This window comes from Petromyzon marinus, chromosome 67 (assembly GCF_048934315.1).
Source record: "Petromyzon marinus isolate PM22_M1 ecotype Great Lakes invasive population chromosome 67, UKy_Petmar_22M1.pri1.0, whole genome shotgun sequence".
Lineage (NCBI taxonomy): Eukaryota > Metazoa > Chordata > Hyperoartia > Petromyzontiformes > Petromyzontidae > Petromyzon > Petromyzon marinus.
In genome coordinates, this window is record NC_133733.1 from 955,367 (window position 1) to 983,166 (window position 27,800).

General features: G+C 52.6%; 1 protein-coding gene across 1 annotated transcript; it reads left to right on the forward strand.

Moving 5' to 3' along the window:
- Positions 1-55: 55 nt before the first annotated feature.
- On the forward strand, positions 56-27,466 carry LOC116956763 (uncharacterized). Its single transcript, XM_076054686.1, has 6 exons — positions 56-2,138; positions 10,389-10,498; positions 15,068-15,490; positions 16,573-16,788; positions 22,171-22,244; positions 25,561-27,466. Exons 1-6 carry the CDS (start codon positions 2,121-2,123, stop codon positions 25,878-25,880), a joined length of 1,161 nt encoding a protein of 386 aa, XP_075910801.1. The 5' UTR covers positions 56-2,120; the 3' UTR covers positions 25,881-27,466.
- The last annotated feature ends 334 nt before the right edge of the window (positions 27,467-27,800 follow it).

A 27,800-nucleotide genomic window follows, 5' to 3' on the forward strand; every position in this document is an offset into this window, starting at 1 on the left:
GTGGGTGAGTGGCTGTGTGAGTGGGTGAGTGGCTGTGTGAGTGGGTGAGTGGGTGAGTGGCTGTGTGAGTGGGTGAGTGACTGTGTGAGTGGGTGAGTGGCTGTGTGAATGGGTGAGTGACTGTGTGAGTAGTGTAGCCCGTGGGTGTGCTAGCGATCTCACAGTACCCCTAGTCCAACCCCATCACTCACAATGGTTTAGTCCAACCCCGTCACCCACAATGGTCTAGTCCAACCCCGTTACTCACAATGGTCTAGTCCAACCCCGTCACTCACAATGGTCTCGTCCAACCCCGTCACTCACAATGGCCTAGTCCAAACCCATCACTCGCAATGGTTTAGTCCAACCCCATCACTCGCAATGGCCTAGCCCAACCCCGTCACCCACAATGGTCTAGTCCAACTCCGTCACTCACAATGGTCTAGTCCAACCCCGTCACTCACAATGGTCTAGTCCAACCCCGTCACTCACAATGGTCTAGTCCAACCCCATCACTCCCGTCACTCACAATGGCCTAGTCCAACTCCCATCACTCACAATGGTTTAGTCCAACCACATCACTCACAATGGTCTAGTCCAACCCCGTCACTCACAATGGCCTAGTCCAACCCCATCACTCATAATGGTTTAGTCCAACCTCATCACTCGCAATGGTCTAGTCCAAACCCCTTCACTCCCAATGGTCTAGCCCAACCCCATCACTCACAATGGTCTAGCCCAACCCCGTCACTCACAATGGCCTAGTCCAACCAATATCACTCACAATGGTCTAGCCCAACCCCGTCACTCACAATGGTCTATTCCAACCCCGTCACTCACAATGGTCTAGCCCAACCCCATCACTCACAATGGTCTAGCCCAACCCCGTCACAATGGTCTAGTCCAACCCCGTCACTCACAATGGTCTAGCCCAACCCCATCACTCACAATGGTTTAGTCCAACCCCATAGCTCACAATGGTCTAGTCCAACCCCATCACTCACAATGGTCTAGTCCAACCCCATCACTCACAATGGTCTAGCCCAACCCCGTCACTCACAATGGCCTAGTCCAACCCCATCACTCACAATGGTCTAGTCCAACCCCATCACTCATAATGGCATCGTCCAACCCCATCACTCACAATGGTCTAGCCCAACCCCGTCACTCACAATGGCCTAGTCCAACCAATATCACTCACAATGGTCTAGTCCAAACCCCTTCACTCCCAATGGTCTAGCCCCAACCCCGTCACTCACAATGGTCTAGTCCAAACCCCGTCACTCACAATGGTCTAGTCCAAACCCCGTCCCTCACAATGGTCTAGTCCAACCCCATCACTGACAATGGTCTAGTCCAACCCCGTCACTCACAATGGTCTAGTCCAACCCCGTCACTCACAAAGGTCTAGTCCAAACCCCGTCACTCACAATGTTCTAGCCCCAACCCCGTCACTCACAATGGTCTAGTCCAATCCCGTCACTCACAATGGTCTAGTTCAACCCCCGTCACCCACAATGGTCTAGTCTAACCCCGTCACTCACAATGGTCTAGCCCCAACCCCGTCACTCACAATGGTCTAGCCCCAACCCCGTCACTCACAATGGTCAAGTCCAAACCCCGTCACTCACAATGGTCTAGTCCAAACCCCGTCACTCACAATGGTCTAGTCCAACCCCATCACTGACAATGGTCTAGTCCAACCCCGTCACTCACAATGGTCTAGTCCAACCTCGTCACTCACAAAGGTCTAGTCCAAACCCCGTCACTCACAATGTTCTAGCCCCAACCCCGTCACCCACAATGGTCTAGTCCAACCCCGTCACTCACAATGGTCTAGTCCAACCCCCGTCACCCACAATGGTCTAGTCCAACCCCGTCACTCACAATGGCCTAGCCCCAACCCCGTCACTCACAATGGTCTAGCCCCAACCCCGTCACTCACAATGGTCTAGTCCAAACCCCGTCACTCACAATGGTCTCGACCGGCGGTTTTTTTTTGCTGTTGTCGTCGTCGTCGCTCTCGTTGCAACCAATGAGCGCGCGCCCGGCTGTCACGTGACGCGCACATCCGGGAACCGCCGCTGAGTCTTCGTCGAGGCGGCAGTTTGCCCGCGGCCGCCTCCCTCGTCCGCGTTGCCATGGGTGCGATTTTTGAGGTAAATTTTTTTTTAATTTTTTAATTAAATCTTAATTTTTTTAAATTAACTCAATCCCACTTTGAGATCTCTCTCGAGTTGACATTGTCGACATTAGCCTACAACCCCCTCCCCCCACCCTTGCCCGCGCGCCGAGTGAGTTGCTACCGGGATGAGGTGTTTTTTTTTACGCCTCACTTGAAGCTTCTGGAAAGTGGATTTTGTCAGCCGTGGGTGGGTGTGGGGAGAGGGACGATTATCGCGATACGATATCAACCAAGTCGAGATACGATATCAAACACTTCGCGATACGTTATCAAACACTTCGCGATTATCGCGATACGATGCTGAACGAGTCAAGATATCGCAAGGCGATGTCAAACAAGTCGCGATACGATGCCAAACAAGTCGAGATATCGCGATGGGATGTCAAACACTTCGCGATACGATATCAAACACTTCGCGATTATCGCGATACGATACCGAACGAGTCGAGATATCGCGATGGGATGTCAAACACTTCGCGATACGATATCAAACACTTCGCGATTATCGCGATACGATGCCAAACAAGTCGAGATATCGCGATGGGATGTCAAACACTTCGCGATACGATATCAAACACTTAGCGATTATCGCGATACGATAGCGAACGAGTCGAGATATCGCGATACGATATCAAAGAAATCGCGATACGATAGCAAACACTTCGCGATTATCGCGACACGATATCAATCGAGTCGCGATTCATCGCGATACTGTGCCGAAGATCCCGCGATTATCGCGATACGGCATCAACCGAGTCGCGATTATCGCGATACGATGCCAATGAAGCCGCGATTATCGCGATACGATATAGTTCGAGTCGAGATATCGCGATACGATATCCGTGACGTCACATCGACACAACACGTTCTGCTTAATTAAACAGACTTTGTAATAAATGTGTTCTCTCCTACAACATCAGAGTGCAGCGTCACATTAAATACGCAACTACAATGACAACAATAGTTTAAAGCGATACTCTTTGGTTCTATTGGGTAAAGTTACGTAGGTGAAAAAAGCGATTTGAAGCGTGTTTTATTGGTTTTTTTGGGGGGGGGGGGGCAGAGCTTCGTGACGTCATATTTGAGGGGGGGTCTGCCGTTTTGTGACGTCATGTGACGATTGGGGGAGGTGGGTCAAAAAGTGTCCAAAATCACGTGACGTCATTTATGGACGGCCCCAAAACCAATTGGCACGTTCTGTTTACGCGACAAACCTCTTACTATATATATCCTTAGCTCTCAAGAATATGAATCACTGCAGTCACGAAAGCTTTAAATAAAATTAAAAAAAAAACCCTTACCGATTGGCCGTCGGGTGGTGGCGGGTTTGACGACACAATATTTATATTAACGCGACGACCTGAATCCTAAACAAACCCTCTTGGGGGTCATATTGGTCGCTCCACCACGCGTCGAGCTAACACGGCCATGCGATGTGTTATGGTCCAACGCACACAACTACAGTATAAACGGGAGCATCGCACTGTGTAACCAAAAAAAATTTTTTTTGTTCCTGGGTAGTAAGTTATTGGGGCCGTCCATAAATGACGTCACGCACCTAAGGGGGGGGGGGGGGGTGACGATGTGTGACGTGGGGAGGGGGGTCAAAAATCGTCCAAAATTGCGTGACGTCATTTATGGACGGCGACTATTTTCCAATTGCCTCAAAAGTACGTAAATTGGTTTTTATTATTCCCCACGAAGTTTGCTTTTGTGACCAGGGCGGTGATATTCTGAAATGCGCCTATTGTGAATGAGAACACGTGGTGTGTGTTTGTGTCGTTACTTTGTAATGTGCCTATTGTGAATGAGAACACGTGGTGTATCGTTACTGTGTTGTTACTTTGTAATGTGCCTATTGTGAATGAGAACACGTGGTGTGTGTTTGTGTCGTTACTTTGTAATGTGCCTGTTGTGAATGAGAACACGTGGTGTATCGTTACTGTGTCGTTACTTTGTAATGTGCCTGTTGTGAATGAGAACACGTGGTGTGTCGTTACTGTGTCGTTACTTTGTAATGTGCCTGTTGTGAATGAGAACACGTGGTGTGTTTGTGTTGTTACTTTGTAATGTGCCTATTGTGAATGAGAACACGTGGTGTGTGTTTGTGTTGTTACTTTGTAATGCGCCTATTGTGAATGAGAGCACGTGGTGTGTCGTTACTTTGTAATGTGCCTATTGTGAATGAGAACACGTGGTGTGTCGTTACTGTGTCGTTACTTTGTAATGTGTCTATTGTGAATGAGAACACGTGGTGTGTGTTTGTGTCGTTACTTTGTAATGTGCCTATTGTGAATGAGAACACGTGGTGTGTGTTGTGTCGTTACTTTGTAATGTACCTATTGTGAATGAGAACACGTGGTGTGTCGTTACTGTGTCGTTACTTTGTAATGTGCCTGTTGTGAATGAGAACACGTGGTGTGTCGTTTGTGTCGTTACTTTGTAATGTGCCTATTGTGAATGAGAACACGTGGTGTGTGTTTGTGTTACTTTGTAATGTGCCTATTGTGAATGAGAACACGTGGTGTGTCGTTACTTTGTAATGTGCCTCTTGTGAATGAGAACACGTGGTGTGTGTTTGTGTTGTTACTTTGTAATGTGCCTATTGTGAATGAGAACACGTGGTGTGTGTTTGTGTTGTTACTTTGTAATGTGCCTGTTGTGAATGAGAACACGTGGTGTGTCGTTACTTTGTAATGTGCCTGTTGTGAATGAGAACACGTGGTGTGTGTTTGTGTTGTTACTTTGTAATGTGCCTATTGTGAATGAGAACACGTGGTGTGTGTTTGTGTCGTTACTTTGTAATGTGCCTGTTGTGAATGAGAACACGTGGTGTGTCGTTACTTTGTAATGTGCCTATTGTGAATGAGAACACGTGGTGTGTGTTTGTGTTGTTACTTTGTAATGTACCTATTGTGAATGAGAACACGTGGTGTGTGTTTGTGTTGTTACTTTGTAATGTGCCTGTTGTGAATGAGAACACGTGGTGTGTCATTTGTGTCGTTACTTTGTAATGTGCCTATTGTGAATGAGAACACGTGGTGTGTCGTTACTTTGTAATGTGCCTGTTGTGAATGAGAACACGTGGTGTGTGTTTGTGTCGTTACTTTGTAATGTGCCTGTTGTGAATGAGAACACGTGGTGTGTCGTTACTTTGTAATGTGCCTGTTGTGAATGAGAACACGTGGTGTGTCGTTACTTTGTAATGTGCCTATTGTGAATGAGAACACGTGGTGTGTGTTTGTGTTGTTACTTTTTAATGTGCCTATTGTGAATGAGAACACGTGGTGTGTCGTTACTATGTAATGTGCCTATTGTGAATGAGAACACGTGGTGTGTGTTTGTGTTGTTACTTTGTAATGTGCCTATTGTGAATTAGAACACGTGGTGTGTCGTTTGTGTTGTTACTTTTACTAAAATCCTGGTCACAAAAGCAAAGTTTGTGGGGAGTCATAATAATAGCCACTTTCTATACTTTAGAGGCATAAGCAATTAGAAAAAATAACACTTTACTACCCAGGAACAAAAGTCGTGTTGCATATCTACGGGACGCCCCCTTCTTTTTTCCGCCGGTGTTAAAGATAAAAAGCGTTGGCATGTCTTGCCACGCGTGATGTTCGTGGGTGAACGCGGACGCGATGATGATCTTGAATTGGCTGCCGTAACGACGTCTCTTTGGCGTTTTGAACATCTTGGCGCACGCGCCAATTTTATTTAATCCGAGTGAAGCATTGTTATTAAACTGGTGCGTAAGAAGACGCGTTGGTTTAATACGCAGGAGAAATAATAATTCCATCATCAAGGATCTCAGAGCGCTGTGCAGGACGCAGCAGCGGCAGACTCTCGGCATAAAAAAATACATTTGAGAAATCATTTAGTAAATGAACTAAAAGTTTAATAAGCGGAAGCATATGGATAGGTTTTAAGACGCATTTTTTAAAATGTCCACGGACTCGGAGGGATCCCTCCTGATGTCTTCGGGGCTACACGGTTCAGATAATCGTCATTTGGTGTTGGTCATTAGCGCAGCGTAGCGCTAACCGCTACACTACCACTCCCCACACGCAAAGACACACAACAACAACAACTGCCATTCGCCACTAAGTGGCAGAGTCATCACCATGGCGCTTGTGCCAGGCTATGTGCATTTTAAGGCCACGTGAAGTGTTGAATGCCCACTGGCAGGCTACAGGACAGACCCATATGCCATGGGTTGACTGACTGTTGGGGTAAGTGCTGTTAGCGAGCGGGGTGGGGGGATCTGACTGGCCGATGCACCACCTGTGCTCCTACTGTGTCAACTTGCTGTGTTTAGCCACCCGGCACTCCGCCCGTTGTTGCGAGCGTCGCTCCTCTGCCCTCCGTTGTTGCTGGAGGGTAACTGCCTCCAACTACACAGTAGCGTCCTTCACGAGCCCCAACCACAGAGTCCAATCTTGACACCGCTGGTACCGATCATCGGCAAGTCCACTCAGCTCCACGTCCTCCTGTACCACATCACTCCATCTCTTCTCTAGTCTGTGCCGTGCCCATTTAGCCCCTTATATCCGGCCGAACAAAAGCTGTTTAGGCATGCGGTGACTGGGCATGCGGGCTACGTGACCCAGCCAATGCAGCCTTGCCTGCCGGAGGAGCTCACCGATGGGACTTTGTCCACATATTTCAAGGATTTGTGAGCTCCTCACACAATCCAGCCTGGTTAAACCCAGGATTTGATCGTAGGCAGGCCAGCCTAAATGTTCCATTAGGGGGGTCCACGTTTCGCAAGCATAGAGAAAGGGAGGGAATGACCGTAGCCAAGAAGACCCGAAGCTTCGTGCGGAGCAACAGACCAGGTATCTTGCACACAGCATTGCACAGCCGATGAAAAGTAAATGCCGCATGCCTGATTCGGAGTGAGACATCTGCTGTCAAACTGGAGCTGGTCATAAGCACACTGCCTAGGTATGGAAAACTCTCCACTCTCTCCACAACTGCTCCATCACCAATGGGGAGCTGAGGGGGTGGAGTATTTGATTACGCAAAATACCCAGTCAGGTGCTTAGTTTTGGTGGGGCTGATGGTAAGGCCCCACCTCTTAGTGGCACGCTCTAGTTTCAGCAGCAGCGCCTCCAACTCCTCAGAATGAGCAGCAACTACCAGATCATCAGCATACATAACATGGTTGACCAATAGGGAGCCATCCCTCTACTTCCTCCGGTACAGCCATGGAAAGCTTCAAGAACTTGGTGGTCAAGGAAGATGTTAAATAATGTTAGGGCCAGAGGACATCCCTGTCGCACCCCAAGGTGTACAGGGAATGGCTCTGACTCTCGGCCACGTAGTTTTACCCGGGCCCGCTCACCATCATGAAGGCCCTTAATGATTGTGAGCAGAGGGTCAGGTACTCTAAAAGCACGAAGAACAACCCAGAGCCCAGGCCTACTGATGGTATCATAGGCCTTGACCAGGTCAATAAAGCAGAGATATAGGTCTTGCTGGAATTCCCTACACCTCTGCTGTAGCAGACGGACAGAAAATATGGCATCTGTGCAGGACCGCCCTTTCTTGAAACCGCATTGGGGGTCTGCAAGCCTCTCCTCAGCGTGCCTGGCAAGGCGATGTTGAATAATCCTTGCCAGGACCTTTCCTGGCACACTGAGGAGTGAGATGCCCCTGTAGTTACAGTCTGTGCGGTCCCCCTTCTTAAAGAGGGGGACCACCAGGGCATCCTTCTAATCCTGCGGAACCCGTCCAGTGGTCCAGACTGTTGTTATGATCCATAATAAAGGTTTTTGGGTTAGATCGCGTTTATTTATAAATGTGTCGTAACCCTCCACCACCCGACACGGCCAATCAGCAAAAAAAGTGTCACGTTGACAAAAAGACAAATAATTCACTACTTTAGCCCACCGGTGTGTTGAAGAGTGAATCCACATTTACAGTTTGAGTACGACGTTTCGCTAGTAAATACATCCAGCATCATCGGGCAATTCGCCAGAATGGTAAAGCCCTCGCTTGCTCCCGGTTTTATATAGAGCAGCAGGGTGACGTCATCACTTAACTCATATCAGGTGCAGTGATTAGAGGCGGGGGGGGGGGGGTATTGTAATTATATAATCGATTAGTAATCAGTCATTGGTTATGATTAGTAATGAGTTGTAGATTAGTAATTTTTTAAATCAAAATGTAATGTGCTGCATGAGTGACAGTCCTAAACCTCGCCCATTTACCCTCGACATCAGGAGGAGTAGGGGACGATGCCAACCCCAGCCGCAGGCGATGATGAAATTCTCACTTGCAACTTTCATCAGATAACTGAGACCAGGCCACTTTAGGTTGGAATGGGGTCCTGGGTGTACACCCACCACAGGAGCGGAATAATGGCAGGCGCATCTTACAGATGACTAGTCAATGGTCAGAGGACAGATCAGCTCCACAGTAGGTCCTGGTGTCAAGGACATGGGCTCGCATCCGCTGGTCCGTCACTATGTAGTCCAGCAGATGTTCTTGCTTGGACCCGGCATGCATCCATGATGTTGTGTGGATGCGCTGATGCCGGAACAGCGTGTTGGTAATTACAAGCCCATGGGCTGCACAAAAATCTAGCAGCCTCCTACCGTTGTTATTGAGCTGATCTGGCCCATGCCCTCCAATCACTCCAGACCAGGTGCCAGCATCATGACCAACTTGGGCATTGAAGTCACCCAACAAGATGACTCTATCCCGAGGGGTCACTTTAGCCAGCACCTGTGACAGGAGGTCATAGAAGGCATCTGACTCATCGGCTTTGCCTGCATCCCTCCACGGATGTTCGTCTTCGGTTGGGGCATAAGTAACCACGACCACCACTCCTCGCCTCCGATTGATGGGAAGGCAAGCCCAAAGTAGCCTGGGGCTTACAGCTTCCCACACCTCACCGCCACGCTCCCATGCCCCCTTCATTCTTTTGTTCAAAAGAAGAGCCACACCCTGTTGTTTGGCAGTCTGCTGCCCCGAGTAGAGGACTGTCCACCCCTCATGGTGGCAGGAGCCAGAACCGGTCCACCAGACCTCCTGAATGCCACAGAGATCCAGGCGGTACCGGTCCAGCTCCCGACAGAGGAGTGGCAGCCTCTCCTCCGCAGTGAGCGTTCTAACATTCCACGTGGTCACACGAAGTGGCTTTTCGTTGTTTCTGGAGGAGCCCCGAGGGTAGAGATACAATCTCCTGGCTCCGCCAATTGGGGTTTGGCCAGGAGACGTCATAGACGCCTGTCCCCCCGGGGCCTCTGGCACAAGCTTATTAGTTACATATTTTAGACGTGGTTTAGTGGTGAGTTTTTGAAGGTGGAGGGGTTACCAGCCCCTCGCACCCGTCCAGAAGCCCCCATTTAGCCGCTGTGGTGGTCACAGACACCATGAGGGGAGGAGCCAATCGAAATTGGCCCTTTCCCCACAGCACTGTCCACGATAGAGTTGCCCGTCCGGCACCGCGAGGAGGTAGGGGGTTGTTTTGCCGGACTCTCACACACAGACACTCGCACACACACTCTCACACTCTCACACACTCTCACACACAGACACTCGCACACACACTCTCACACTCTCACACACAGACACTCGCACACTCTCACACACAGACACACTCTCACACACAGACACTCGCACACACACTCCCACACTCTCACACACAGACACTCGCACACTCTCACACTCTCTCACACAGACACACTCTCACACACAGACACTCTCACACTCTCACACACAGACACTCGCACACACACTCTCACACTCTCTCACACAGACACTCGCACACACACTCTCACACTCTCTCACACAGACACTCGCATACACACTCTCACACACAGACACACTCTCACACACAGACACTGGCACACACACTTTCACACACAGACACTGGCACACACACTTTCACACACAGACACTCGCACACACACTCTCACACTCTCACACACAGACACTCTCACACTCTCACACACAGACACACACACTCTCACACACAGACACTCGCACTCTCACACACAGACACTCGCACACACACTCTCACACTCTCACACACAGACACATTCTCACACACACACACTCTCACACTCTCACACACAGACACATTCTCACACACACACACTCTCACACTCTCTCACACAGACACACACACACTCACACTCTCTCACACAGACACACACACTCTCACACTCTCTCACACTCTTGCACTCTCAACGCTCTCTGTGTGTGTGTGGCTCAGGAGAAGAGCAGCACCTCGTGTGAGCGCTCCATGGCTGGAGGCTGCCGGGGCCCCGAGCAGTCGCTCCCAGCGCAAGCACCGCACAACGGCACCACTGGCTGCTACAACAGGTGCCGGCACACACACACGCACGTGTGCAGTGGGCACACACGTGTGCAGTGGGCACACACACACACACACGGGTGCAGTGGGCACACACACACGTGTGCAGTGGGCGCACACACACACACGTGTGCAGTGGGCACACACACACACACGTGTGCAGTGGGCGCACACACACACACGTGTGCAGTGGGCACACACACACACACGGGTGCAGTGGGCACACACACACGTGTGCAGTGGGCGCACACACACACACGTGTGCAGTGGGCGCACACACACACACGTGTGCAGTGGGCACACACACACACATGTGTGCAGCGGGCATACACACATGCAGCGGGCACACACGTGCAGCAGGTGACGTGGGTACACTCACAGGTTGTGGGTGTTACGGAAGTAAGTTGTGGTGGTGGTTGTTACCATGCATGTTGCAGTGCGTGTGTGTTACCGTGTGTGTGTGTTACCGTGCGTGTGTTGTTGCCGTACGTGTGTGTTACCGTGTGTGTTGTTGCCGTGTGTGTGTGTGTTACCGTGTGTGTTACCGTGTGTGTTACCGTGTGTGTGTGTTACCGTGCGTGTGTGTTACCATGCGTGTGTGTTACCGTGTGTGTGTGTGTTACCGTGTATGTGTGTTACCGTGTGTGCGTGTGTTACCGTGTGTGTTACCGTGTGTGTGTGTTACCGTGCGTGTGTGTTACCGTGTGTGTTGTTGCCGTGCGTGTGTGTTACCATGTGTGTGTGTTACCGTGTGTGTTACCGTGCGTGTGTATTACCGTGTGTGTTGTTGCCGTGCGTGTGTTACCGTGTGTGTGTGTCTTACCGTGTGTGTTGTTGCCGTGCGTGTGTGTTACCGTGCGTGTGTGTTACCGTGCATGTGTTACCGTGTGTGTGTGTTACCGTGTGTCTTACCGTGCGTGTGTGTGTGTTACCGTGTGTGTTGTTGCCGTGTGTGTGTGTTACCGTGTGTGTTGTTGCCGTGCGTGTGTGTTACCGTGCGTGTGTGTTACCGTGTGTGTTACCGTGTGTGTGTATTACCGTGCGTGTGTTACCGTGTGTGTTGTTGCCATGTGTGTGTGTTACCGTGTGTCTTACCGTGCGTGTGTGTTACCGTGTGTGTGTGTTACCGTGTGTGTGTTGTTGCCGTGCGTGTGTGTTACCGTGTGTGTGCTACCGTGTGTCTTACCGTGCGTGTGTGTTACCGTGCGTGTGTGTTACCGTGTGTGTTGTTGCCGTGCGTGTGTTACCGTGTGTGTGTTACCGTGTGTCTTACCGTGCGTGTGTGTTACCGTGTGTGTGTGTTACCGTGTGTGTGTGTGTGTTTGTTACCGTGTGTGTGTGTTACCGTGTGTGTTGTTACCGTGTGTGTGTCTTACCGTGTGTGTTGTTGCCGTGCGTGTGTGTTACCGTGTGTGTGTCTTACCGTGTGTGTTGTTGCCGTGCGTGTGTGTTACCGTGTGTGTGTGTTACCGTGTGTGTGTGTTACCGTGTGTGTGTGTGTTACCGTGTGTGTGTGTGTTACCATGTGTGTGTGTATTACCGTGTGTGTTACCGTGTGTGTGTGTGTGTGTTACCGTGTGTGTGTGTTACCGTGTGTGCTGGCTAAAGTGGCCCCTCGGGATAGAGTCATCATGTTGGGACTTCAATGCCCGAGTTGGTCATGATACTGGCACCTGGTCTGGAGTGATTGGAGGGCATGGGCCAGATCAGCTCAATAACAACGGTAGGAGGCTGCTAGATTTTTGTGCAGCCCATGGGCTTGTAATTACCAACACGCTGTTCCGGCATCGGCGCATCCACACAACATCATGCATGCATGCCGGGTCCAAGCAAGAACATCTGCTTGACTACATAGTGAAGGACCAGCGGATGCGAGCCCATGTCCTTGACACCAGGACCTACCGTGGAGCTGATCTGCCCTCTGACCATCGACTAGTCATCTGTAAGATGCGCCTGCCATTCTTCCACTCCGGTGGTGGGTGTACACCCAGGACCCCATTCCAACCTAAAGTGGCCTGGTCTCAGTTATCTGATGAAAGTTGCAGGCCAGAATTTCATCATCGTTTGCGGCTGGGATTGGCATCGTCCCCGACTCCTCCTGATTTCGAGGGTAAATGGGCGAGGTTTAGGTCTGTGACTCATGCAGCTGCAATGGCTGCTTTGGGTACGCGGTCCAGACCTCCCCAGAGACCCTGGCTGACAGAGGAGGTGTTCAGGATGGTTGAGAAAAAGCGACAGGCCCATTGTCATCGGCTACAGAATCCCACGTCAGAGAATGAGGAGGCTTACCGCAGCCTTCGCTCGGAGGTTCGGAGAGCCGTGAGGCGCTGCAAGGATGGGTGGTGGTCGCGGGTTGCTGAGAAGACGGAGTCTGTCTCAGTGGCCCGTGATCACAAATCTCTATTTAACTCCATCAAAAAAGTAATCTGCAGCGCCACACCTATTACCATCATTAGGGGAAAAAACGGTGATCCAATCTCCGACCCCCAGGAACAGGTTTGCAGATTTGCTGAGCATTTCTGTGAGGTCCTGGGGGAGGGAAAATCCCTCAGCCAGGAAAACAACGTGGCACAAAGTGAGGATGACCCTGCTGAGGCTGCGGTGCCTCAAATATTGGAAGAAGTCACCCCCTGTGAGTGCCTGGCTGAGGTGCCATCTGTTGAGGAAGTACTGAAGGCGATCCGGAGTCTGAGACCAGGAAAGGCAGCGGGCAGAGATGATCTCCCAAGCGAAATGCTGAGGGAGGGCGGCATTTGTGCACAGACTGCCCTATATGACATAACAACAGTTTGGACCACTGGACGGGTTCCGCAGGATTGGAAGGATGCCCTGGTGGTCCCCCTTTTTAAGAAGGGGGACCGCACAGACTGTAACAACTACAGGGGCATCTCACTCCTCAGTGTGCCGGGAAAGGTCCTGGCAAGGATTATTCAACATCGCCTTGCCAGGCACGCTGAGGAGAGGCTTGCGGAGCCCCAATGCGGTTTCAGGAAAGGGCGGTCCTGCACAGATGCCATATTTTCTGTCCGTCTGCTACAGCAGAGGTGTAGGGAATTCCAACAAGACCTACATCTCTGCTTTATTGACCTGGTCAAGGCCTATGATACCATCAGTAGGCCTGGACTCTGGGTTGTTCTTCGTCCTTTTGGAGTACCTGACCCTCTGCTCATGATCATTAAGGACCTTCATGATGGTGAGCGGGCCCGGGTAAAACTACGTGGCCGGGAGTCAGAGCCATTCCCTGTTAACCTTGGGGTGCGACAGGGATGTCTTCTGGCTCCCACATTATTTAACATTTATTTGACCACGTAGTTCGTGAAGCCTTCAATAGCTATACCGGGGGAATCTCCATATGGTACAGATATAATGGGAGGCTGATCGACGCCCGGGTGCGGTCAAGGGATGGCTCCCTATTGCTCAACCACGTTATGTATGCTGATGATTTGGTAATAGCTACTCATTCAGAGGAGGAGTTGGAGACGCTGCTGCTGAGACTGGAGCATACCACTAAGAGGTGGGGCCTTACCATCAGCCCCACCAAAACTAAGCACCTGCCTGGGTATTTTGTACCATCGGACACTCCACCCCCACAACTCCCAATCGGTGATGGGGCAGTTGTGGAGAGAGTGGAGAGTTTCCCATACCTGGGCAGTGTGCTTATGACTGGCTCCAGTTTAACAGCAGAGGTCTCACTCCGAATCAGTCGAGCGGCAATATCTTTTCATCGGTTGCGTAACGCTGTGTGGAAGCTACCTGGTCTGTCGCTCCACACTAAGCTTCAGGTCTTCTCGGCCACAGTCATTCCCTCCCTTCTCTACGCTTGCGAAACGTGGACCCCCCTAATGGAACATCTTCGCCGGTTAGAAACATTTAGGCTGGCCTGCCTACGATCCATCCTGAGTTTAACCAGACTGGATTGTGTGACGAGCTCACAAATCCTTGAAAGATCTGGGCAAGGTCCCATCGGTGAGCTCCTCCGGCGGGGAAGGCTGCGATGGCTTGGTCATGTAGCCCGCATGCCCAGCCACCGCATGCCAAAACAGCTTTTGTTCGGCCGGATCGAGGGGGCTAAGCGGGCGCGGCACGGGTTAGAGAAGAGATGGAGTGATGTGGTACAGGAGGACGTGGAGCTGAGTGGACTTGCCGATGACTGGTACCAGCGGTGTCAAGATCGGCCTTTGTGGAGGAGGCTCGTGAAGGACGCTACTGGGCAGTTGGAGGTAGTCGCCCTCCAACAACAACGGAGGGCGGAGGAGCGATGCTCACAACAACGAGCGGAGCGCCGGGTGGCTAAAGCACAGCAGGTTGGCACAGTAGGGATCACAGGTGGTGCATCAGCCAGTCATCTCAGTCAGTCGACCCGTGGCACCTGGGTCTGCCCCGTGACCTCCTGCCAGCGGGCGTTTGACACTTCACGTGGCCTCAGGGTGCACATAGCCTGGCACAAGCGTCGTGGTGACGTCACCGCCACTTAGTGGCGAATGGCGATTGTTGTTGTTGTTGTGTGTTACCGTGTGTGTGTGTTACCGTGTGTGTGTGTGTTACCGTGTGTGTGTGTGTCACCGTGCGTGCTGTAGGAATGACGGCGCCAGTCTCCGGCGCTCTTCCTCTCACCGGGTTCCTGCCAAGAGCCGCTCCACCTCCTCTTCCTCCTCCACCTCTTCCTCCTCCACTTCCTCCACTTCCTCCTCCTCCTCCACTTCCTCCACTTCCTCATCAGCGTCATCGCGCTCGGTGCAGCGTGGCCACCACCGCCACCACCACCGCCGACGCTCGTGTGGCAGCCGCAGTCGGCGCCGTTCCCGCCGGTGCAGCTGCTCACCGTCGCCACGCCGCTCGCGAGCCGCTCACCCCGCTCACCGCTACCGGCACTCGCCCGGTCGCTCGCGCAGCCCGCGCCGGAGCCACCGCCGCCACCGGAGCCACCGCCGCCGCCGCTCGCCGTCACGCTCACCGTCACGCTCACCGTCACGCTCACCGTCACGCTCAACGTCGCACCGGTGAGCGCCAGCGTCGGCACCGGGGCGTGGTAATGTCGCGGGAGTGGTGAGGGTGGAGAGGGTGGCGAGGGTGATGAGGGTGGTGAGGGTGATGAGGGTGGTGAGGGTGGAGAGGGTGGTGAGGGTGGCGAGGGTGGTGAGCGTGGCGAGGGTGGCGAGGGTGATGAGGGTGGCGAGGGTGATGAGGGTGGTGAGGGTGGAGAGGGTGGTGAGCGTGGCGAGGGTGGCGAGGGTGATGAGGGTGGCGAGGGTGATGAGGGTGGTGAGGGTGGAGAGGGTGGTGAGGGTGGCGAGGGTGGTGAGCGTGGCGAGGGTGGTGATGGTGGTGAGGGTGGCGAGGGTGGTGAGCGTGGCGAGGGTGGCGAGGGTGATGAGGGTGATGAGGGTGGTGAGGGTGGAGAGGGTGGTGAGGGTGGCGAGGGTGGTGAGCGTGGCGAGGGTGGTGATGGTGGTGAGGGTGGCGAGGGTGGCGAGGGTGGCGAGCGTGGCGAGCGTGGCGAGGGTGGTGAGCGTGGCGAGCGTGGCGAGGGTGGCGAGGGTGGTGAGGGTGGTGGCGAGGGTGGCGAGGGGGATGAGGATGGCGAGGGTGGCGAGCGTGGCGAGGGTGGTGAGGGTGGTGGCGAGGGTGGCGAGGGTGGCAAGCGTGATGTGTGATAAACATCATCACTGGGGAGACAAAGGCGGCCGGGCAGGCGTGGTGCTGGTAGCCACCCACCCCCTCGTGTGCCACAGCGCTGCCCTTCATAAGGGCCGTCCATAAATGACCTCACGCGATTTTGGACGATTTTTTACCCCCCCCCGTCACAAAAAGTCAGACCCCCCTCCTCAAATATGATGTCACAAAGCTCTGCCCCCCCCCCCCCCAAAAATAAAACATGCTACAAATCGCTTTAAACTATTGTTGTCATTGTAGTTGCGTATTTAATGTGGCGCTGCACTTGCCCCTACAGTCTGTTAGAGGCTACACGGGGGACCTTTGTCTGTGTCTACCTTCATAGGTGCTGCTGCTACTCGCTACTCACAGCACTTGCCCCTAAAGTCTGTTATAGGCTACACGGGGGACCTTTGTCTTTGTGTTCCAGCCACGGTCGTAGCCGAAAGCGCTACCGCCACCACCACCACTACGACCACCACCACGACCACCACCACCAGGACCAGGACCACTACCACCACCACCACGACCACCACCACGACCACCACCACCAGGACCACGACCACCACCACCACGACCGGCATCGCAGCTCCAGCCGGGGCTACCGCAACTCAGCCATGGAAGCTCAGGAGGCGCTGGCTCGCCGGTATTCTTCACCACTAACCACTCACCACGCACCACTCACCAGTACTCACCACTCACTACGCATGTGTGTGTCTGTGTGTATGCGCCTGTGTGCCTGTGCATGTGTGTGTGCATGCATGTGTGTGTGCCTGTGTGCATGCATGTGTGTGTGCCTGTGTGTGTACACGTGTGTGTACACGTGTGTGTGCACGTGTGTGTACACGTGTGTGTGCCTGTGCATGTGCACGTGTGTGTGCCTGTGTGTGTGCCTGTGTGAGAGGCTGGTAACCCCTCCACCTTCAATAAATTACCATGAAACCACGAATTAAATATCTAACTAATAAGCTTGTGCCGGAGGCCCTGGGGGGACAGGCGTCTATGACGTCTCCTGGCCAAACCCCAATTGGCAGAGCCAGGAGATTGAATCTCTACCCTCGGGGCTCCTCCAGAAACAACGAAAAGCCACTTCGTGTGGCCACGTGGAATGTTCGAACGCTCACTGCGGAGGAGAGGCTGCCACTCCTCTGTCGGGAGCTGGACCGGTACCGCCTGGATCTCTGTGGCATTCAGGAGGTCTGGTGGACCGGTTCTGGCTCCTGCCACCATGAGGGGTGGACAGTCCTCTACTCGGGGCAGCAGACTGCCAAACAACAGGGTGTGGCTCTTCTTTTGAACAAAAGAATGAAGGGGGCGTGGGAGCGTGGCGGTGAGGTGTGGGAAGCTGTAAGCCCCAGGCTACTTTGGGCTCGCCTTCCCATCAACCAGAGGCAAGGAGTGGTGGTCGTGATTACTTATGCCCCTACCGAAGACGAACATCCGTGGAGGGATGCAGGCAAAGCCGATGAGTCAGATGCCTTCTATGACCTTCTGTCATATGTGCTGGCTAAAGTGGCCCCTTGGGATAGAGTCGTCTTTGTTAGGTGACTTCAATGCCCGAGTTGGTCATGATGCTGGCACCTGGTCTGGAGTGATTGGAGGGCATGGGCCAGATCAGCTTAATAACAACGTAGGAGGCTGCTAGATTTTTGTGCAGCCCATGGGCTTGTAATTACAGTGAGGGAAAAAAGTATTTGATCCCCTGCTGATTTTGTACGTTTGCCCACTGACAAAGAAATGATCAGTCTATATTTTTATGGTAGGTTTATTTGAACAGTGAAAGACAGAATAACAACAAAATAATCCAGAAAAACGGATGTCAAAAATGTTATAAGTTGATTTGCATTTTAATGAGGGAAGTAAGTATTTGACCCCTCTGCAAAACATGACTTAGTACTTGGTGGCAAAACCCTTGTTGGCAATCACAGAGGTCAGACATTTCTTGTAGTTGGCCACCAGGTTTGCACAAATCTCAGAAGGGATTTTGTCCCACTCCTCTTTGCAGATCTTCAAGTCATTAAGGTTTCGAGGCTGACGTTTGGCAACTCGAACCTTCAGCTCCCTCCACAGATTTTCTATGGGATTAAGGTCTGGAGACTGGCTAGGCCACTCCAGGACCTTAATGTGCTTCTTCTTGAGCCACTCCTTTGTTGCCTTGGCCGTGTGTTTTGGGTCATTGTCATGCTGGAATACCCATCCATGACCCATTTTCAATGCCCTGGCTGAGGGAAGGAGGTTCTCACCCAAGATTTGACGGTACATGGCCCCGTCCATCGTCCCTTTGATGCGGTGAAGTTGTCCTGTCCCCTTAGCAGAAAAACACCCCCAAAGCATAATGTTTCCACCTCCATGTTTGACGGTGGGGATGGTGTTCTTGGGGTCATAGGCAGCATTCTTCCTCCAAACACGGCGAGTTGAGTTGATGCCAAAGAGCTCCATTTTGGTCTCATCTGACCACAATACTTTCACCCAGTTGTCCTCTGAATTATTCAGATGTTCATTGGCAAACTTCAGACGGGCATGTATATGTGCTTTCTTAGGCAGGGGGAACTTGCGGGCGCTGCAGGATTTCAGTCCTTCACGGCGTAGTGTGTTACCAATTGTTTTCTTGGTGACTATGGTCTCAGCTGCCTTGAGATCATTGACAAGATCCTCCCGTGTAGTTCTGGGCTGATTCCTCACCGTTCTCATGATCATTGCAACTCCACGAGGTGAGATCTTGCATGGAGCCCCTGGCTGAGGGAGATTGACAGTTATTTTGTGTTTCTTCCATTTGCGAATAATCGCACCAACTGTTGTCACCTTCTCACCAAGCTGCTTGGCAATTGTCTTGTAGCCCATTCCAGCCTTGTGTAGGTCTACAATCTTGTCCCTGACATCCTTGGAGAGCTCTTTGGTCTTCGCCATGGTGGAGAGTTTGGAATCTGATTGATTGATTGCTTCTGTGGACAGGTGTCTTTTATACAGGTAACAAGCTGAGATTAGGAGCACTCCTTTTAAGAGTGTGCTCCTAATCTCAGCTCGTTACCTTTATAAAAGACACCTGGGAGCCAGAACTCTTTCTGATTGAGAGGGGGTCAAATACTTATTTCCTTCATTAAAATGCAAATCAATTTATAACATTTTTGACATGCGTTTTTCTGGATTTTGTTGTTGTTATTCTGTCTCTCACTGTTCAAATAAACCTACCATTAAAATTATAGACTGATCATTTCTTTGTCAGTGAGCAAACGTACAAAATCAGCAGGGGATCAAATACTCTTTTTTCCTCACTGTATCAACACGCTGTTCCGGCATCGGTGTATCCACACGTCATGGATGCATGCCAGGTCCAAGCAAGAACATCTGCTGGACTACATAGTGACGGACCAGCGGATGCGAGCCCATGTCCTTGACACCAGGACCTACCGTGGAGCTGATCTGTCCTCTGACCTATTGACTAGTCATCTGTAAGATACGCCTGCCATTCTTCCACCCCGGTGGTGGGTGTACACCCAAGACCCCATTCCAACCTAAAGTGGCCTGGTCTCAGCTGATGAAAGTTGCAAGCGAGAATTTAATCATCGCTTGCGGCTGGGGTTGGCATCATCTCCCAATCCTCTTGATGTCGACGGTAAATGGGCGAGGTTTAGGACTGTAACTCATGCAGCTGCAATGGCTGCTTTGGATACGCGATCCAGACCTCCCCATAGACCCTGGCTGACAGAGGAGGTGTTCAGGATAGTTGCGATAAAGTGACAGGCCCACTCTAATTGGCTACAGCATCCCACGTCAGAGAATGAGGAGGCTTACCGCAGCTTTCGCTCGGAGGTTCGGAGAGCCGTGAGGTGCTGCAAGGATGGATGGTGGTCGCGGGTTGCTGAGGAGATGGAGTCTGCCTCAGTGGCCTGCGATCACAAATCTCTATTTAACTCCATCAAAAAAGTAACCTGCAGTGACACACCTATTACCATCATTAGGGGAAAAAACGGTGATCCAATCTCCGACCCCCAGGAACAGGTTTGCAGATTTGATGAGCATTTCTGTGAGGTCCTGGGGGAGGGGAAATCTTTCAACCAGGAAAACATCGTGGCACAAAGTGGGGATGACCCTGCTGAGGCTGCGGTGCCTCAAATATTGGAAGAAGTCACCCCCTATGAGTGGCTGGCAGAGGTACCATCTGTTGAGGTACTGAGGGCGATCCGGAGTCTGAAACCAGGAAAGGCACCGGGCAGAGATGATCTTACAAGCGAAATGCTGAGGGAGGGTGGTGTTTGTTCACAGACTGCCCTATATGACATCATAACAACAGTCTGGACCACTGGACGGGTTCCGCAGGATTAGAAGGTTGCCCTGGTGGTCCCCTTCTTTAAGAAGGGGGACCGCACAGACTGTAACAACTACAGGGACATCTCACTCCTCTTTGTGCCGGGAAAGGTCCTGGCAAGGATTATTCAACATCGCGTTGCCAGGCACTTTGAGGAGAGGCTTGCAGAGCCCCAATGCGGTTTCAGGAAAGGGCGGTCCTGCACAGATGCCATATTTTCTGTCCGTCTGCTACAGCAGAGGTGTAGGGAATTCCAACAAGACCTACATCTCTGCTTTATTGACCTGGTCAAGGCCTATGATACCATCAGTAGGCCTGGACTCTGGGTTGTTCTTCGTCCTTTTGGAGTACCTGACCCTCTGCTCACGATCATTAAGGACCTTCATGATGGTGAGCAGGCCCCGGGTAAAACTACGTGGCCAGTCGTCAGAACCATTCCCTGTACACCTTGGGGTGTGACAGGGATGTCCTCTGGCTCCCACATTATTTAACATCTATTTTTACCACGTAGTTCGTTAAGCCTTCAGTAGCTGTACCGGGGGAATCTCCATTTGGTACAGATATAAGGGGAGGCTGATCGATGCCCGGGTGTGGTCAAGGGATGGCTCCCTATTGCTCAACCACATTATGTATGCCGATGATTTGGTAATAGCTGCTCATTCAGAGGAGGAGTTGGAGATGCTGCTGCTGGGACTGGAGCATGCCACTAAGAGATGGGGCCTTACCATCAGCCCCACCAAAACTAAGCACCTGCCTGGGTATTTTGTACCATTGGACACTCCACCCCCACAACTCCCAATCTGTGATAGGGCAGTTGTGGAGAGAGTGGAGTTTCCCATACCTGGGCAGTGTGCATATGACCGGCTTCAGTTTAACAGCAGAGGTCTCACTCCGAATCAGTCGAGCGGCAATATCTCTTCATCGGTTGTGTAACGCTGTGTGGAAGCTACCTGGTCTGTCGCTCCGCACTAAGCTTCAGGTCTTCTCGGCCACGGTCATTCCCTCCCTTCTCTACGCTTGCGAAACGTTAACCCCCTAATGGAACATCTTTGCCAGTTAGAAACATTTAGGCTAGCCTGCCTACGATCCATCCTGGATTTAACCAGGCTGGATTGTGTGAGGAGCTCACAAATCCTTGAAAGATCTGGACAAGGTCCCATCGGTGAGCTCCTCCGGCAGGCATGGCTGCTTTGGCTGGGTCATGTAGCCCGCATGCCCAGCCTCCGAATGCTTAAACAGCTTTTGTTCGGCCGGATCGAGGGGGCTAAACAGGCGCGGCACGGGCTAGAGAAGAGATGGAGTGATGTGGTACAGGAGGACTTGGAGCTGAGTGGACTTGCCGATGACTGGTACCAGCGGTGTCAAGATTGGCCTTTGTTGAGGAGGCTCGTAAAGGATGCTACTGGGCAGTTGGAGGCATTCGCCCTCCAACAACAATGGAGGGCGGAGGAGCGACGCTCACAACAACGAGCGGAGCGCCGGGTGGCTAAAGCACAGCAGGTTGGCACAGTAGGGGGCACAGGTGGTGCATCAGCCAGTCATCAGTCATCTCAGTCGACCCGTGGCACCTGGGTCTGCCCCGTGACCTCCTGCCCGCGGGCGTTCGACACTTCACGTGGCCTCAAGGTGCACATAGCCTGGCACAAGCGTCGTGGTGACGTCACCGCCACTTAGTGGTGAATGGCGGTTGTTGTTGTGCCTGTGTGTGTGTCTCTGTGTGAGGCTGGAGCGAGCCAAGAAGATCCAGGAGCAGCGGGAGAAGGAGGCGAGGAAGCAGCAGCTGAAGGAGGCAGCCGGTGAGTGCAGCGCTGCTCACCACCACCGCTCACCACCGCTCACCATCGCTCACCACGCTCACCATCGCTCACCATCACTCACCACCACCACTTCACCATCGCTCACCACCACCGCTCACCACCGCTCACCATCGTTCACCACCGCTCACCACCACCGCTCACCACCGCTCACCATCGCTCACCATCACCACCACCGCTCACCACCACCGCTCACCACCGCTCACCATCGCTCACCATCGCTCACCATCACTCACCACCACCACCGCTCACCTAGGCCTCGGCAAGGTAAGGTAATTTACCTTTTTTACCGGGTAAAAGGGTAAAGGTGTCGACATGCCAAGGGGTAAAGTAAAGGGTAAGGTAAAGGGTAAGGTAAAGGGTAGGGTAAAGGCTAGGGTAAAGGGTAAGGTAAAGGGTAAGGTAAAGGTAGCTCAGAAGAATTACCCGGTAGGGTAAAGGTAGCGCGAAGTATTAACCCGGTAAATACGGTGCCTTGTTTACCGCTAAAATAGCGCGAAGTATTAACCCGGTAAATACGGTGCCTTGTTTACCACTAAAATAGCGCGAAGTGTTAACCCGGTAAATACGGTGACTTGTTTACCACTAAAATAGCGCGAAGTGTTAACCCGGTAAATACGGTGACTTGTTTACCGCTAAAATAGCGCGAAGTGTTAACCCGGTAAATACGGTGCCTTGTTTACCGCTAAAATAGCGCGAAGCATTAACCTGGTAAATACGGTGCGCTTGTTTACCGCTAAAATAGCGCGAAGTGTTAACCTGGTAAATACGGTGCCCTTGTTTACCGCTAAAATAGCACAAAGCGTTAACCCGGTAAATACGGTGCCCTTGTTTACCGCTAAAATAGCGCGAAGTGTTAACCCGGTACATACGGTGCCCTTGTTTACCGCTAAAATAGCACAAAGTGTTAACCCGGTACATACGGTGCCCTTGTTTACCGCTAAAATAGCGCGAAGTGTTAACCCGGTAAATACGGTGCCCTTGTTTACCGCTAAAATAGCACGAAGTGTTAACCCGGTACATACGGTGCCCTTGTTTACCGCTAAAATAGCACGAAGTGTTAACCCGGTAAATACGGTGCCTTGTTTACCACTAAAATAGCGCCAAGTATTAACCCGGTAAATACGGTGCCCTTGTTTACCGCTAAAATAGCGTGAAGTATTAACCCGGTAAATACGGTGCCCTTGTTTACCGCTAAAATAGCACAAAGTGTTAACCCGGTAAATACGGTGCCTTGTTTACCACTAAAATAGCGCGAAGTATTAACCCGGTAAATATGGTGCCCTGTTTACCGCTGAAATAGCGCGAAGTGTTAACCCGGTAAATACGGTGCCTTGTTTACCGCTTAAATAGCGCGAAGTATTAACCCGGTAAATACGGTGCCCTTGTTTACCGCTAAAATAGCACGAAGTATTAACCCGGTAAATACGGTGCCTTGTTTACCGCTAAAATAGCGCGAAGCGTTAACCCGGTAAATACGGTGCCCTTGTTTACCGCTAAAAGCGCCGTGGTGCAGTCCGTGGCCTCCATTTAACAAGTAATATTTTTAAAAACAACTTCTTTTTTAAAACTCGCTTTAATGAAATGTACGAGTAATGGCAGAACTCCTCGACTCCAGGAAGTGGCCACTACGTAAGGGGACCGTGAGCAATTACAGCCAACGTCAGTTGACAGTGGACAATTAGACCCGAGCGGAAACATAACATAAAAAATAACGTTTAAAAAATATTTGTATATTATTTTTAATGATATAATATAGTTATTGTCATCAGTATGACGTAAGTATATCAAGTTCGCAGTCGATACCGCATTGGGAAGCGGGTTAAAATTGAGTCACAAGATTTGAAGATGCAACGACAACAACAACAGAGTGAGTTTAAAGAAAGCGTGTAAAATTGGAATGATCGAGAGTATTCTATAGATGAATAAAGCACTCTACCTAGCATTTACCTGTTACAAACCTTGTTCATGTGTAGAAGTATCCCAGTAATTACCCTGTAATTGGGTAATTTGTATGGGGTAAGGGTAAAAGGTAGGCTCGTTGCTTTTAACCTTTTACCTTACCTTGCCGACGCCTACTTTCACCACCGCTCACCACCGCTCACCACCGCTCACCACCACCATTGCTCACTATCACTCACCACCGCTCTCCACCGCTCACAACTGCTCACCACCACCACCGCTCACCACCTCCAAAGCTCACCACCACCACCGCTCACCACCACAGACAAACGTCCCCCGTGTAGCCTCTAACAGTCTGTAGGGGCAAGTGCTGTTAGCAAGCAGCAGCTATGAAGGCTACCGGCACTCTGACCCACGCTTGGCCGCCTTTGTCTCCCCAGTGCTAGCGATGTTCACTACACACCGCACCAGGCACTCATTTTAGGCTGAGTCAACCTAAGGGAGGTCCAGGGCTGATTCAGTTAATCGCCACCGGTGTTGTTACCGTCCCACCACCGTTACCACCCCCACCGTTACCACCCCCACCGTTACCACCGTTACCACCCCCATTGTTACCACCCCCACCGTTACCACCCCCACCGTTACCACCGTTACCACCCCCACCGTTACCACCCCCACCGTTACCACCCCCACCGTTACCACCCCCACCATTACCACCTCCACTGTTGCCACCGTTACCACCCCCACCGTTACCACCCCCACCGTTACCACCGTTACCACCCCCACCGTTACCACCCCCACCGTTACCACCCCCACCGTTACCACCCCCACCGTTACCACCCCCACCGTTACCACCGTTACCACCCCCACCGTTACCACCCCCACCGTTACCACCCCCACCGTTACCACCGTTACCACCCCCACCGTTACCACCCCCACCGTTACCACCCCCACCGTTACCGCCCCCACCGTTACCACCCCCACCGTTACCACCTCCACTGTTGCCACCGTTACCACCCCCACCGTTACCACCCCCACCGTTGCCACCGTTACCACCCCCACCGTTACCACCGTTACCACCCCCACCGTTACCACCCCCACCGTTACCACCCCCACCGTTACCATCCCCACCGTTACCACCGTTACCACCCCCACCGTTACCACCGTTACCACCCCCACCGTTACCACCCCCACCGTTACCACCCCCACCGTTGCCACCGTTACCACCCCCACCGTTACCACCCCCACCGTTACCACCCCCACCGTTACCACCCCCACCGTTACCACCCCCACTGTTATCACCGTTACCACCCCCACCGTTACCACCGTTACCACCCCCACCGTTACCACCCCCACCGTTACCACCGTTACCACCCCGCTGTGCCCCCCCACCCAGTGCTAGCGGCAGCATCGGCGGCGTTGCTGGGCGCCGACTCGGCATCGCCTATCGACCCCCGGATCGCCGTGGCCACCCTGCGGGCGCTCGCCGGATCCCTGGCCGGTGCCGGATCCCTGGCCGGTGCCGGACCCCTGGCCGGTGCCGGACCCCTGGCCGGCGCCGGATCCCTGGCCGGTGCCGGATCCCTGGCCGGTGCCGGACCCCTGGCCGGTGCCGGATCCCTGGCCGGTGCCGGACCCCTCGCCGGCGCCGGATCAGCGGGCAGCGCCGGATCAGCGGGCAGCGCCACCACCTCTTCGTCGTCAGCGTCGTTGTGAAGGGGGGAGGGAGGAGACAGGAGGGAGAGGGGCAGGGGGGGGGAGTGGAGGCAGGAGGAGAGCCAACACGGGGGATGGGAGCAGGTAGGAGGGAGGGGGAGGAGAGGGGGGAGCAGGTTGCGGGGTCGAGGCGAGGCGACGTGGAGCTGCTGGCCGTGCGAGAAGACCGCCGCCTGCAGCTCGATTCCAACGTAATCGAGCGTCTGTCCCTGCGCCTACCGTCGTTCATGCGGGGGGGGGGGGCGCGTGGGTTTGCAGCGCCCCCTGCATGAAAACGACAAAGCGCAGCGTTCATTCATCTCCACATATATAAAAGGCAAAGTTGTGATTGTGTCTGTTCGAAATGTTTATCCTACTTTCCCTACATGCAACAAACTGCAAATTTGCCGTGTGGGTACTTTCCAGACTGTACACCATGCAAAAATTATTTTAAAAAATACACTTTTGGTGGGGTTTTTTTTTGGGGGGGGGGAGCTCAATAATGCATGTATTTTTTGCACGGCAAGTGAGCTGTGACGTCAAATCTGTCACGTGACCCGCGCATGTGGAAGTGTAACGCATTGTAGTGTAGTGGTTAGCACGCTGTGTGTGTGTGTATATCTGTGTGTGTATCTGTGTGGGGAGCAATAGTGTAGCGGTTAGCGCTACGCTGCGCTATGAACCTGGCGACCCGGGTTCGATTCCCGCTCACGGCCAACACCAATGACGATTATCTGAACCGGTCCCGGGCCTCCCCTAGGTCGACTCAGCCTCAAATGAGTACCTGGTGCGGTGTGTAAACATTGCCACTAGGGAGACAAAGGCGGTCGGGCGTGGTGCTGGCCACCCACCCCCTCGTGTACCGTTCCGGCCTTCATAGGTGCTCGCTAACAGCACTTGCCCCTACAGTTTGTTAAGGCTATATGGGGGATCTTTGTATGTGTGTGTATCTGTGTGTGTATCTGTGTGTGTATCTGTGTGTGTGTCTGTGTGTGTGTCTGTGTGTGTATCTGTGTGTATCTGTGTGTGTATCTGTGTGTGTGTGAGTAGCGGTAGTGTAGTGGTTAGCGCTACGCTGCGCTACGAACCCGGCGACCCGAGTTCGATTCCCGCTCACGGCCACCACCGGTGTGTGTGAACATCGCCATTGGGGAGTCAAAGGCGGCCGGGCGTGGTGAATCCAAGTCCCGGGCGAAGCCGGGTAGTTAAGCTCGTCACGGATAAAGTTGGGCGTTTATATTATTAATGGCAGGTCAGTTAGTGGGCCGCCTTTTCCCCGTCAACAATAGATACTGTAGTTTAGAGGTTACCAAGCCACACTTCGGTCGGGTTTTTGACCATTTTCGTGGTTTTTTTTCCCCCGGTTCCTGCCACCTTTCATCACGAACCCGCGTGCCCGGCACCGACTGTGGACACGCGGCGGCGAGGGGGAGTTGGTGGCTCACCACACAGATGGGGTTGTGGAACTCTTGTCGTCTCTCTGGAGCGGCCTCTAGCGGAGAGGTTGCCACCCATTGACAGCCAGCAGTAGAGAAAGACTGGGGTACTCTTAGCACGGGGCTGCCTGGCGCCTTCTGCTGACATAATAAACCCGTTGCGGTGAGTCACTCTGTGTCTTGTATATTTGTGTCTGTGTGTTGGCGTGGTGCTGGCCACCGATTTCATCGCGTGCCACAGTACCAGCGGTCACAGGTGCTGCTTGCTACTCTGCACTCACAGCACTTGCCCCGACAGTCTGTTAGAGGCTACACGGGGGATCTTTGTCTTCCTTCATAGGTGCTGCTACTCTGCACTCACAGCACTTGCCCCGACAGTCTGTTAGAGGCTACACGGGGGATCTTTGTCTGTGTCTACCTTCATAGGTGCTGCTGCTACTCGCTACTAACAGCACTTGCCCCTACAGTCTGTTAGAGGCTACACGGGGGACCTTTGTGTCTACCT

Bases quoted from the DNA above. Each gene is read 5' to 3' on its own strand.
- LOC116956763 (XM_076054686.1), top strand. The intron at 10,499-15,067 runs GTGCCGGCACAC...TGCGTGCTGTAG, and splicing joins ACCACTGGCTGCTACAACAG to GAATGACGGCGCCAGTCTCC. The intron at 16,789-22,170 runs GTATTCTTCACC...TCTCTGTGTGAG, and splicing joins CAGGAGGCGCTGGCTCGCCG to GCTGGAGCGAGCCAAGAAGA.